This window comes from Dendrobates tinctorius, unplaced genomic scaffold (assembly GCF_039654945.1).
Source record: "Dendrobates tinctorius isolate UK_male_01 unplaced genomic scaffold, ASM3965494v1 ptg000151l, whole genome shotgun sequence".
In the NCBI taxonomy this organism is placed as follows: Eukaryota; Metazoa; Chordata; class Amphibia; order Anura; family Dendrobatidae; genus Dendrobates; species Dendrobates tinctorius.
Genome location: NW_027361818.1, coordinates 13,562,219 through 13,576,802, shown reverse-complemented (window position 1 = coordinate 13,576,802; position 14,584 = coordinate 13,562,219). Strand labels below are relative to the sequence as shown.

Here is a 14,584-nt window from a genome sequence, read left to right as displayed (position 1 = left end):
AGCTTTTCCCTCTCCAGATCTTTGTAGCAAGTGCTAATTCAGACAAAGACCTGGCCAGCATACCTGGCTTTTCTAGGAGAGAGGAGTGGTTAACCAAGCACAGCTGCAAGCAGGGATTTCCACATGGCCGATTAACCCTTGTCCTGCTGAAAGAAAACAAACACATTTAATACCCCGGAGAAGTGCTTCTTCTCAGCAGCGAAACAGGAGCCATCAGATGCTGAGGTCTTCTGGCTCTGTTCTGTTGAGGTAACCCCGTGACAAGGTATGGATGGAGGGAAACCTTGGCCTCATAGACTGTTCCTTTACAATGCAGACAGAAGTTTTTCAGGCCTGGCAGATGATAAGACCTCCCCTTAGGCTTATCCAGGCGAGCTATGTTGCTGGGCATATTTCAGAGTGAGGTATTGGGTTGGGTTCTTAGGGATTCTGAAGCCGGGTGTTGGATGCAAGGTATAGTCTTTTGACTGCTCTGTTCCCACTTAAGGCAAATGAAGTTGTGTAGTATGGCAATGGTGTGAGAAGTCCGATCTTCGTGTCCTTGAAGTGTGGCAGAGAGGACCATGTGTCGCTCCTGGGTGGATGGATTCAAACGTGGTGCAGAGAGATGAATCAGCGGTGGTTTATGTGAACCATAGCCCAAAGACATGAGGTGGTACGATGCAGATGGTATGAACAGCCGTTACTGTGGGTGTAAGGATTTGAGCTTTACAGGGGCACGACAGGGAATGTTAGAACTGTCTCCCCCCCTCACTTAATCGCTATTATAATATTATAGCTCCCACTCTTTGATCACCTGGATACTATTCGGTGATTGGTACGATAACCTGTCTACTGACAAGAATCTGTAAATGGGTGAGATTGAACCATTTTTTAATGTGCTCTGTTGAGCACGAGCACTTTATATGTTTTTGTTTACTGTCCGGGGTTGCAATAATTTTATGTAAATTAATAAAGGTTATATATGTAAGGTTATGTTTTAGGAATTTCCTGTACGTGCAACCCTCTTTGCTTGAATCTGTTTAGACCCTGAGGGTATTGGTGGGGTCCATAGAGACATCATAGCTATATTTGTTCACCCCTGGAGCCAATAATGAGGCCAAAAGACTGCGTTCTGCAGCTCAAAGGAGATGTGTACTTCTCACTCGGTGACTGGAAGTAAAAATGGATGCCAGGAAGTGAGATCATACACACGGCTGCAGGAGGAGCAAGGGAGTGACACAAAGTTTTTGGTCAGTAGATGGCAGCAGTAGACAAGCATGAAAAGCAAGCTAAAATACAACAGTAAATTGAAAGATATGAAAAGGATATGAAAGGAACAGCACAGCTGCCACCTCCTACCAGGGACTTCAGAAGTGACTTATGATTCATAAAGGGAAAATTGACCCCCTGTTTCTGGATTGCCCTCCCAGGGCTGGGGGGGGGTACGCGGCACCGGGCCCGTTGATCTCAATGGGAGTTGTCACAGAAGCTGTGGCCCGGTCCGTGGCCCTGGGGCTCCATTGCAAAAAGGGGGGTGAAAGAACAATAAAATAGAATTGATGAATAGTTCATGACGCCACCTGTGGTGTTCGGCAAGGGAGATGTTAAGCCGACGCTGCATGCAGATCCTCTGGGACTGCTGGTGTGGTGCAGCCAAGATGGTGAAGCTCCCCACAGGTGGAGCTGTAGTCCCAGGGCAGTGTAGATGTAGTGGTATAAGAGAGGCACAAGTGGAGTAGTAGATGGTACCCAGGTGTAGCAGTGCTTGGTGTGTTGGTGCAACAATCAGTGGAGGACACCAGGGCTTGTAGTTCCAAAGCTTTACTCACAGTCTGTAGTACACACAGGTGCTGGCCTCCGTACTGTGTCCTCCGGGTCAGAGACTCAGTCAGCCTCCAGGCCAGATGGAATGCTCCCTTCCAACGCTCCGCCAACATGTACCTTTCTGAACGTCTCCTCGTATAGCGCCTTTGGTGTGAAGATCTCCCAGTACTGAGTTACACTGGAATGCCTCCTGACAGATGTTCCCAAGAACTCTACTTGTACGGCAGACAGCTGTAGCCTGCTTCGGGGACTCCTTACTCCTGAGTCCCGGCTCACTATCAATGTTGCTGTTGTGCCCCCAAGTCTTAGATGGGAGTAGTGCATTTACAGCCCACTACTCCTCCGGTGTCTGCTACAGGACCATTAGCATCCATACAACCTTCGGGAACCGGGCCCCGGCCTTGCGCTTAGAACTTCTAGGCAGGGTTCTCTCCTAACCCACGTCCTCTGTTCCCTTTTACTCCTTCGTTCCGTACTAATCTCTCCTCCTGGAAGATCAGGTTTCAGTTCAATGTCTTTCTCCTTCTTTCCTTTCCCGTGCCAGCAGACCCAGGTCACTGAGGTCTGCTGCAGCACCTCCTTCCTCCATCCCTCTCCCAGGGATCTTCTTCCTCCCTCTCTCCTACTGACTGACCAACTGACTGCAATTCTAAACCTTCCCGCTCTTTTATGTATTCTAAACTCCACCCGCCTCCCAGCACATTTCGTGTTCCAAGCAGGGAGCCACCAAAGGTGCTCTGCTACACTCTAAGCAGGGAGCCGCAATGTGGCTTTGCTGAACTGCCGTGTTGTGTGGGTTGCGAGTGTTAGAGCGTGGTCAGGAGCCTCCAACTCACCTGGATGGTGGGGTACCACACCTCAGGAGGAGGTGCAGTACCTCTGTGGCGACCGAGCCTCAGGGGCGCCACATTTCTATATAGAACTTAGAAGGATTCAGCTCATCAGTTTTTAATCACGTTCTGTTATAGATCTAAAGGAAAATAAAATAATTAATTGGGTAGCAATGAGCAATTGTAAGCACTCAGTGCCATATTATAGGAAGATTGCAACATTATAAGTGAATAAACAACTGAATGGAGAAGGAGTGCTTATTTAAAAAAAAAAATATAGAGAGGAATTGTGTAAAATAAGAAAATATGACATGTACTGAAAAAATGTTGGCACTGAATCATCTCATCCATGATTTATTGTGAATATTCTGCCAAGAAAATCTAGAAGACAAATCTTCCGTTCCTCCTTTTCCCCATCTGGAAATACAGTAATCAGCTAAGATAGACTCATAAATATGTGTGTTGCATTTAAGTATATCCTTAACATTGCCTAAACTTTTGTTGAAGAGTTCTTCTGATCTCCTGATTCCTCAGACTGTAAATGATGGGATTCATCATTGGAGACACCACAATGTACAGCAGAGATAAGAACTTGTTTGTGCTCGATGATGTGTCTTTGGATAGTAGCATGTAAATCATGAAGAGCGTTCCATAGTAGATGCATACAGTGGTGAGATGGGAGCCACATGTGGAGAAGGCTTTTGACAAGCCACTGGTGGAAGAAAGGGTCATTATGATGACGAAAATACTCAAATAGCTGATAAGAATTAAAGCAAAAGGGATGACACCGCCAATGATGGATAATACATAGTCAACTAAAGTCAAGAGGTGAGAATCGGAGGTAGTCAATTCAAGAAGTAACTCAAAGTCACAGAAGAAGTGGTCTATTGTGTTCCTACCACAAAACTCCAGCTCCCAAACCAAAATTATCTCAAAGGAAAGAACAAAGTTCAAAAACCAGGAGCCAAGAACCATCTTGAAGCAAACATGAGGTTGCATTATAGAATTGTAGCGCATTGGGTGACAAATGGCCAAGTACCGAATATAAGACATTATAGTGAGCAGAATAACCGGGTTATAACCAAATATGAAAACCATATGGAGATGGAAGATGCAGCTCCTCACTGGCACCTCCTTCATATCATATAGAATTATATTTAACATCATGGGCACAATGGTCTTAGTGGAAAGGATATCGGCTACAGCTAGATGCTTGAGAAAGTAGAACATTGGGGTACTGAGGTTGTGCTTGGTGGACACCAACACTATAATAAGGAGGTTTCCAGCCAGTATCATCAGGTAACAGAAGAGGAAAAGGATGAAGAGCAGAAATTTGTATTTATATAGACCTTTAAATCCAAGGATCAGGAACTCTGTGACTTCAGTCTGGTTGACGTCACACATTTTCAGTGAATACACTGAAAACAAGAGAAACTGATTGAAGTCTCCTTCTTGTAGGAAAGTGAATTATTTAAATAGTGAAAGCATTAAAAGATCACAATAATCTATATGTAGTGTAAGGTAGCGCTTGTCATTCATGTAGGGGATACTCGCTAGGCAGCCGATAAATCAGGTCCTGCACAGATTTCTCAACATAACTCAGTTCATATCCAAACAGGATAGCGTCCATGACAGAGCTTCACTCTGTTAGCCCTGTGGTCACACAGGCTTTGCTAAGTCCAGTATGCAGGCTCTCTAGCCTCACAGTTATATCCCCCTGTCCGGGTTACCTCATGGCTGCTTCTCAGTGCAGATGTTCATTCCCTCCAGGGAACTATCAGACACACGTCTCGACATGTACTCAGGAAGGCAAACACATCTTCCTCAGTCGGCCTCATGTCAGCCAGATGAGACCTTCCATACGGACCAACCGGGTCCAAGCATTCACTCATGTGACCTACCCTGGCCACCTTATATGGTCCATAGCCACGCCCACCGGATCACATGGCTATGACCTCATCACAGGTCCTTCAATCATTCATACTGTAAAATATCAGTATTTCTATAATAAAAAATATATGGATTAATTCTCTCATATAGATTAATTCTCACATACAGAGTCTAATCTAGCTAACAGGCTTTGCTTACTTTAGAGAAGTGACTGAGTTATTCTGAGTTCCTTGGCTCACACAGCTGTCTCTCTTGTCAAATGTATAGGTCACTTGTCAAAGCTGTCAAAATGTGACTATTTAGAGATAATGAATGGTTCTAAAGATCTCAGACTTTAGGCTTAAATATCTCAGACTAAGGTAATGCATAAATAACTGTATGCATATTGTTAAAATAACTACGGTTCACTTAATATGGAAGAACTTCTGAACATAGTGGCAAGCCACCATATGTGGTTGTAAGTTATAGGTCAGAATAGTATATAAGCCGGCCTAACTCTTGTTCAGGAGATCTCATATCCCTTGAGACTCTCGAACACCCGGACAGCTGCTCAACACTATATGTAAGAACAATGCTCGTTTTCTCTTCAAATAATTACTGCATGTCATGAACTTACTTTTCTTCATTTTTGTAATCACTTTTTGAAATGAATAATTAAAAACAAGATTTATTTTATCCTCAACATTGCTTTTACTTTTTGATTCTCAGCCGTGCAAGAAGATATATATATATATTTTTCTACACATACACATATACTTTACTATGGCGTTCTAGACACACGCCCCTAGGTAGGTTTGTAGGTGATTGATCCCAACCATCTCATCAATCATCTGAAGGCTTCTCCTTAACACATTGGAAAAAAAGATCTGCTCTGCTGATCAGCACATAATCCATCCTTCATCCCAGGGCCACTCACCTTGGGATACATAACGGTCATTTAGGACCCTGCTCCTGTTACCACTCTGGACATGGCTATCCGTCCATCCTGGGACACCCACACAGCGCCCCCTAGCGGACACAGTGGGCACTACACCACAGTAGAAACAATGTCTCATCACAGATTATCGATGCTGAGAAGCACAACGTGGAGACAGAGGTGTACCTAGGCTTTCTGGTACCCAGGGCAAGAATTCAGCTCAGCACCCCAACCCACCCAAGTACTTATGCGATTTGCAAACTTAGTCATGTACCAACGAGCTGCTCTTCCTAATGCTCTCAATGTTCAGTGAAAAACTGAAAGAAGCAAAAGAGAAGCTCGTTGTCACAGGACCATAAGTATGGAAGTAGCATATGAGTGAAGTGTGGGTGTGATGACTACTGAAACCTGCAGAGCTGAAGCCTGACATTACAGCTTCTGAATTCTCACAACGAATGCACTGCACACTTTGCCGGTTGCAGGATTGTACAGTCATGTCACCAGAAGCATGTGATTTGTATACTTCTGGCCACATTCCAACTAGATGTGCTCGTCCTCGCTCCGTTCATTTTCACAGAGTGAGGCCACACATGTCTAGTCAGCGCGTGAACGCATGTATGTAAATTGCCGACATGAGAGAAGAATCCTAACAGCGTTCAGTGAGTACTGTGAGAATACAGAAGTATGCAGTCACATAGAATGGCTGCAGACTCCTCACATAGCAATCCGGCATTGACAACTATAGAGGTGTTGAGGATACCTCTGGTTGTCATGCCAATCTATCGGTGACTCGCGATCACGTGACGGGGGTCACCGATGGGCGTATGTCCTCCGCGATTACCGGAAGTGTATCTTAAATGCCGCTGTAAGAGTTTGGCATTTAATGGGTTAATTGCGATTCCACCCACTGCTGTTCTGAGCACATATCAGCTGTTCAAAACAGCTGCTGACATGTACAGGAAAAGATGTGGGCTCTGCGCCGCAGCCCGCATCAAAGGGGGAGACAAGATGCGCACAGTACTAGTAAGGCGTAAGTCGTGAAAGGGTTAAAGATGGATGAGTGGATTAGGCAAGATTCAAAATCACCTACCTATGCAAATTTTCCAAGTAAATTGGATTTGCAGAGACGTTTTTCTTTGAAATGCAAAGGAAATCCTGATAACACGACCTATTGGTGGCTCTTGAGGACCGGAGTTGGGGAACACTGTTCTAAGTTATAGAAATGTTTTTGCCTGATTTAGAATTTACAACTTTTAAAAAATCATTACATTTTTTGCACAAATTTAATCTAGTCCCTCCTTGGACTGGTTTATATGCGCCAGATATTTAGCAAAATGTTTGCTACATTTCTTGAAACGCACCAGTGTTTGAGATTAAAAATTGCATAAAAAGTGAAAGAAAAAACATAAAGACAAAATTCATAAACTGCATACTCCATTTTGAAGAATTTCTCACAAAAAAACTGTAACAAAAATCTCAGGAAAAAACAGGACAGTGAAATTAAAAAAGCAAATGATAAATTGGACCATGAGGCAGCAACAATTACAAGAAGTAATGGGCGTCATCTGCTCCTTACCTCAGGGTTCCCCAACTCCAGTCCTCAAGGCCCACCAACAGATCATGTTTTCAAGATTTCCTTAGTATCGCCCAGTTGATAATTGCATCACCTCTACAATACAAGGGAAATCCTGAAAACATTATCTGTTGGTGGGCCTTGAGGACTGGAATTGGGGAACCCTGCCTTAGATGCAAAACTCCCTTAACCCCTTCCTGACATCTGACGCACTATCCCGTCCATGGGACCCGGGCCCGTATGACCGTGGACGGGATAGTATGTCTAGCGCGATCAGCGGCGCCCATGTGGTGAGCGCCGCTGATCGCGGCCGGGTGTCAGCTGATTATCACAGCTGACACCCGGCACAATGTGTCAGGGGCGGTCACGGACCGCCCCCGACACGTTAACCCCTTGCACACCACGATCAAACACGATCGCGGTGAACCGGGGGTTAAAGGGAAGCATTGGCAGGGAGGGGGCTCCCTCCGTGCTTCCCGAGCCCCCCACGGCAACGCAATGTGTAGCGCTGCTGCGGGGGGCTCCTTTCCTGCAGGCCCCCGAATCCAAGATGGCGACGGGGGCCTTAGGGGGCCTGCAGAAAGCTGGCTTCCTCAGTGCCTGCAAAGTGCAGGCAAGGAGGAAGCCTGTGTAGTCAGCGATCAGTCACAGGACAGTGATGTCCCACCTGGGATTATTTAATAAAGTTAAAAAAAAATAAAAAAAAGTGTTAAAATAAATTTAAAAAAATCGCCAAATAAATTAGAAAAAGAAAAAAAATATCCCCCAAATAAATCCTTTTTTTGGAAATAAAAAAAAAAAACAATAAATGTACACATATTAGGTATCGCCGCGTCCGTAACGACCCGCCCTATAAAACTGTCCCATTAGTTAACCCCTTTAGCGAACCCCTTAAAAAATAAAAATAAAAAACGAAGCAAAAAATAATGATTTATTATCATACCGCCAAACATAAAGTGTAATAACGCGCGATCAAAAAGACGCATATAAATATCCATGGTACCGCTGAAAATGTCATCTTGTCCCGCAAAAAAAGAGCTGCCACACAGCATCATCAGCGAAAAATAAAAATGTTATAGCTCGCAGAATAAAGCGATGCAAAAATAATTATTTTTTATATAAAATAGTTTTCATTGCATAAAACCGACAAAACATAAAAAAACGACCTAAATGAGGTATCGCTGTAACCGTACTGACTCGAAGAATAAAACCGCTTTATCAATTTTACCGCACGCGGAACGGTGTAAACGCACCCCCCCAAAAAAAAATCATGAAACGCTGGTTTTTGTTCATTCTGCATCACAAAAATCGGAATAAAAAGCGATCAAAAAATGTGACATGCCCGAAAATGGGACCAATAAAAACGTCAACTCAAAAAATAAGACCTCACATGACTCGGTGGGTCAAAATACGGAAAAATTATAGCTCTCAATATGTGGTGATGCAAAAACTATTTTTACAATAAAAAGTGTCTTTTAGCGTGCGACAGCTGCCAAATATAAAAACCGCCATAAATAGTAAATCAAACCCTCTGTTATCACCCCCTTAGTTAGGGAAAAATAATAAAATAAAAAAAATGTATTTATTTCTATTTTTCCATTAGGGTTAGGGTTCGGGTTAGGGTAGGGTTAGGGTAGGGCTAGGGTTAGGGTTAGGGCTAGGGTTAGGGTTAGGGCTGAGATTAGGGTTAGGGGTGTGTTGGGGTTCGGGTTGGAGTTAGAATTGGGGGTTTCCACTGTTTGGGCACATCAGGGGCTCTCCAAATGCAACATGGCGTCTTATCTCAATTCCAGCCAATTCTGAGTTGAAAAAGTCAAATGGTGCTCCTTCCCTTCCAAGCTCTGCCATGCGCCCAAACAGTGTTTTACCCCCACATGTAGGGTATCAGCCTACTCAGGTCAAATTGCAAAACAATTTTTGGGGTTCAATTTCTCCTGTTACCCTTAGGAAAATAAAAAATTGGTGGCAAAAATATCATTTTTGGGGAAAAAAATTATTTTTTTATTTTCACGTCCGAGCGTTATAAACTTCTGTGAAGCACTTGGGGGTTCAAAGTGCTCACCACACATCTAGATAAGTTCTGTGGGGGGTCTAGTGTCCAAAATGGGGTCACTTGTGGGGAGTTTCAATAGTTTAGGTACATCAGGGGCTCTCCAAACGCACATGACACCCGTAGACCATTCCATCAAAGTCTGCATTCCAAAACGTCACTGCTTCCATTCCTAGCCCCGACGTGTGTCCATACAGTAATTTTCTCCCACATATGGGGTGTCAGCGTACTCATGACAAATTGGACAACAACTTTTGGGGTCCAATTTCTCCTGTTACCCTTGGGAAAATGAAAAAATTGGGGACTAATTGATCATGTTTGTGGAAAAAATACGATTTTTTTATTTTTATGCCCGGGCATTATAACCTTCTGTGAAGCCCTTGGGGGTTCAAAGTGCTCACCACACATCTAGATAAGTTCCTAAGGGGGTCTCGTTTCCAAAATGGGGTCATTTGTGGGGGGTTTCCACTGTTTAGGTACATTAGGGGCTCTCCAAAGGCAACATGACACCCGCAGAACATTCCCTCAAAGTCTGCTTTCCAAAACGTCACTACTTCCCTTCCGAGCCCCGACGTGTGTCCATACAGTAGTTTTCTCCCACATATGGGGCGTCAACGTACTCAGGACAAATTGGACAACAACTTTTGGGGTTCAATTTCTGCTGTTACCCTTGGGAAAATAAAAAAATTGGGGACTAATTGATCATTTTTGTGGAAAAAATACGATTTTTTTATTTTCATGCCCGGGCATTATAAACTTCTGTGAAGCCCTTGGGGGTTCAAAGTGCTCACCTTATATCTAGATAAGTTCCTTAGGGGGTCTAGTTTTCAAAATGGGGTCATTTGTGGGGGGTTTCCACTGTTTAGGTACATTAGGGACTTTCCAAAGGCAACATGACACCCGCAGACCATTCCATCAAAGTCTGCATTCCAAAACGTCACTACTTCCCTTCCGAGCCCCGACGTGTGCCCATACAGTAGTTTTCTCCCACATATGGGGTATCAACATACTCAGGACAAATTGGACAACAACTTTTGGGGTCCAATTTCTCCTGTTACCCTTGGGAAAATAAAAAAATGGTGACTAAAAGATCATGTTTGTGGAAAAAATCAAATTTTTTTATTTTCACGCCCGGGCGTTATAAACTTCTGTGAAGCACTGAGGGGTTCAAAGTGCTCACCACACATCTAGATAAGTTCCTTGGGGGGTCTAGTTTACAAAATGGTGTCATTTGTGGGGGGTTTCCACTGTTTAAGTACATCAGGGGTTTTCCAATCGCGACATGGTGTCCGATCTCAATTCCAGCCAAAAACGTCAAATGGCGCTGCTTCCCTTCCGAGCTCTGCCATGGGCCCAAATAGTGGTTTACCCCCACATGTGGGGTATCAGCGTACTCAGGACAAATTGCACAATAACTTTTAGGGTCCTGTTACCCTTGGAAAAATAAGAATTGAGGGTGAAAAGATCATTTTTGTGGAAAAAATATGATTTTTTTAATTGTACGGCTGTATGTTATAAACTTCTGTGAAGCCCTTGGGGGTTCAAAGTTCTCACCACATATCTAGATAAGTTCCTTGGGGGGTCTAGTTTCCAAAATGGGGTCACTTGTAGGGGGTTTCCACTGTTTAGGTACATCAGGGACTCTCCAAACGTGACATGGCGTCCGATCTGAATTCCAGCCAATTTTGCATTGAAAAAGTCAAACGGCACTCCTTCCATTCTGAGCTCTGCCATGCGCCGAAACAGTCGTTCCCCCCCACATATCAGGTATCAGCGTACTCAGGACAAATTTCACAATAACTTTTGCAGTCCAAATTCTCCTGTTACCCTTGGTAAATTAAAAAAAATTGAACCTGAAGTATTTTTTTTGTGAAAAAAAGTTAAATGTTCATTTTTTTTAAATAATCAAAAAAATTCCTGTGACGCACCTAATGGGTTAATAAACTTCTTGAATGTGGTTTTGAGCACCTTACGGGGTGCAGTTTTTAGAATGGTGTCACTTTTGGGTATTTTCTATCATATAGACCCCTCAAAGTGGCTTCAAATGTGATGTGGTCCTAAAAATAAAATGGTGTTGTAAAAATGAGAAATCGCTGGTCAACTTTTAACCCTTATAACTTCCTAACAAAAAAAAATGTTGGTTCCAAAATTGTGCTGATGTAAAGTAAACATGTGGGAAATGTTACTTATCAAGTTTTTTGTGTGCCGTATCTCTGTGATTTAAGGGCATAAAAATTCAAAGTTGGAAAATTGCAAAATTTTCAAAATTTTCGCCAAATTTGTTTTTCTCACAAATAAACGCAAGTTATTTGAATGAAATTATACCACTAACATGAAGTACAATATGTCACGAGAAAACAATGTCAGAATCACAGGGATCCATGGAAGCGTTCCAGAGTTATGACCTCATAAAGGTACAGTGGTCAGAATTGTAAAATTGGTCAAACCACCCTTGGGGGTGAAGGGGTTAATGACAAGGATAATTTTAATGACCCTGTCAATCCATTTTTTTCTTACCAAGAAGACCAACAATAGTGCCGCACACAAGAGCTGGATAATATGGATGTATGAGTGCACCTTAAGGCATCATTTTGTGGTTCTAATTCATGAAGGATTCTAAAATTCTTCTGCCAGGAACAGTAGACAAATCTCCGGTAGTACAAGGCAGATACAACAAAAGCAACGTATTCATCTTAGTGATCTTTTCTCAATACAAATCTGTCACATAAAGTATAAGGCCACCAGTGATATTTTCTTTGCTTTTTATGCTTTATTTTTCATATCAATAATATCCCCAGGATGACGCCGGGGGGAATAAGAAGGATGGGAAGGGATTTCTTTAATAAGCAATCGAAAAAAAACATTGTGTTATTGTAATTATCACCTGAAATGAGCCTGAAATATCACAGTCATGGAACATTGATAACTACAGATGAAATTATCATCTCATTATATTTGCAGAGAAAGGAAATAAAGAACCCCCAGATATTTTTCAATTATATTGCACCTTATTCTTACCTATCAAAAATTAAATTATTCAAATATAAACAATTAAGTCTCAGCCCCCAAAGAACTTTCTGGAAATGCCCAAAACTTACCAGTGCCACCATCTTTAGATCGAGAATTATGTTACACCTGTGCCTTCTCAGCCCTAGAATAAAGATGCCAAAGTTGACTAGAGAAGAAGAGGCTGCTCACACTGCTGTCCACCCTGTCTATCTGATCTAATACAGGAGATACCAGGGGTAATGAGGTAAGAAAAAGCTGCTCACCCCACTGTCCACCCTGTGTCTGATCCAATACTGGAGATACCAAGGGTACTGAGGTAATAAGAGGCTGCACATACTGCTGTCAACTGTATATATCTGATCTAACACTGGAGATATCAGGATGATAAGAAGAGGCTGCTTATACGGCTGTCTACCCTGCCTATATGATCTATCACTGGAAATAGCAGAGATGATGAGGTAAGAAGAGGCTGCTCACACTGCTGTCAACCCTGTCTATCTGATCTAGTGCAGGAGATAACAGGAGTAATGAGCTAAGAAAAAGCTGCTCACCCCTCTGAAGAAACCAGATTGTATCTTAAATTCCCAGACAACCATGTTTTTGCAAACCAAGAAGAACTGACTTTTAATCTGTATTTTGGTTTGGGATTTAAGTGTTTTTGTCCGGTGGACCAAGAAGACAGACTTGCAAACTGTTATACCAGTTAACATACTGTGCAAGTCTGTAATAGTGACTTACTCACATAGTGTGTTTATCTTTGTTTATTGTGTGCTGATATGCTATGTGTGTATTGTAATCTATAACCAGTTTATTGACTTCGAAGGTAGATAGCAAAATGCTGTGAGGGAGGACTGAAGGACACTGGGCAAATCTAAAAATAGATCACCTGTCTTGGATATAAAAGAGACTTATTTTCTTCTGGTTGGTGTCACTCTTCAGGATTTCAGCTCAGGGTACTTCAGACCTGACTGAAAAAACACAGGACTGCTCTTGGTTATCTCCGTACGCTTGTCGTTTCCTCCTCTCTACATGCATCACAGGTGGAGTAGCGACCATGGGAGCTCGAACATAACTTCTACCATTACCCCAGCGAGGCAGTGGAAGATTAGGGTGAGACCCTGTAAAGTGGGTAATTGCTGGAACTGTTCTGTTTGCTATGGGGTGTGTGGTTCAATAAATTATTGCCACAAATTTTGACCCTAAACCTGTCTTGTCTGTGTAGTGTATTGCCCACCGGGAGATAATAATAATAATAATCTTTATTTTTATATAGCGCTAACATATTCCGCCGCGCTTTACAGTTTGCACACATTATCATCACTGTCCCCAATGGGGCTCACAATCTAAATTCCCTATCAGTATGTCTTTGGAGTGTGGGAGGAAACCCACACAAACACGGGGAGAGCATACAAACTCCTTGCAGATGTTGTCCTTGGTGGGATTCGAACCCAGGACTCCACTGAGCCACTGTACTGGGAGATAGAGCGGGTATGAGCCCTGGTCCATACAGTCTTGCTAAAGGCAGCTGGGACAGCTGATGAGAGCACCCACTGACCCCGTTTCTCCACAACCCCCCTGTCCACCCTGTGTATCTGATCCAATACTGGAGATACCAGGGGTACTAAAGTAATAAGAGGCTGTACACACTGCTGACAACCGTGTATATCTGATCTAATACTAGAGATATGAGGATACTAAGTAGAGGCTGCTCATACTGCTTTCTGCCCTGCCTTTCTGATCTATTACTGGAAATAGCAGAGATGCTGAGATAGGAAGAGGCTGCTCACACTGCTGTCCACCCTATCTGATCTAATACAGGAGATACTAGGGTTAATGAGCTAAAAAAAAGCTGCTCACCCCACTGTCCACCCTGTGTATCTGATCTAATTCTGGAGATACCATTGGTACTAAAGTAATGAGGCTGTACACACTGCTGTCAACCGTGTATATCTGATCTAATACTAGAGATATCAAGATACTAAGAAGAGGCTGCTTATACTGCCAGGGTCGGACTATGGTGTTTAGGGCCCACCAGAGGAATGGACTCTAGGGGCACACCCTACAGCTATATGAAAATATCTGTCAGTCGTTATCCACATTATAGTGGAGCATCAGCTGTTAAACACAGGTGGTTCTGGCATATCTACTGTGCGCCCCCATAACTGGGATGTATAATTCCGGTAGTTTACATTTATGGGGTCCTTCGGTTAAAACAAGTTATCACTTGTAATGAGCGAATACTAAAATGCTTGGGTGCTCTTTGCTCGGGTCGAACAAATTGGAATGCTCGGGTACTCGACTCGAGCAATGAGCCCAATGTAAATCTATGGGAAACTCAAGCTTTTTTGCCGCGACCCCACCCGGAGGTCTTTTAAGGTTCTATAAACTGCGGAAATCTATGGGAACAGTGCTCAAATGACATGGGAACAGCATGGGAAAGACTCTTGGAAGCATTTCTGACTCCCAGGTCACTGCTGTGAATAATGTTGTGTTTTGAAATTTAGCGGACA

General features: G+C 43.1%; 1 protein-coding gene across 1 annotated transcript; it reads right to left on the bottom strand.

The window, feature by feature from the left end:
- Positions 1 to 3,116: 3,116 nt before the first annotated feature.
- On the bottom strand, positions 3,117 to 4,040 carry LOC141049917 (olfactory receptor 7C1-like). The gene has a single exon (XM_073546758.1). The coding sequence runs from the start codon at positions 4,038 to 4,040 to the stop codon at positions 3,117 to 3,119; it is 924 nt and encodes a 307-aa protein (XP_073402859.1).
- Positions 4,041 to 14,584: the final 10,544 nt, after the last annotated feature.

Coding starts and splice junctions, on each gene's coding strand:
- LOC141049917 (XM_073546758.1), bottom strand. CDS start 4,040: ATGTGTGACGTCAACCAGACTGAAGTCACAGAGTTCCTGATCCTTGGA.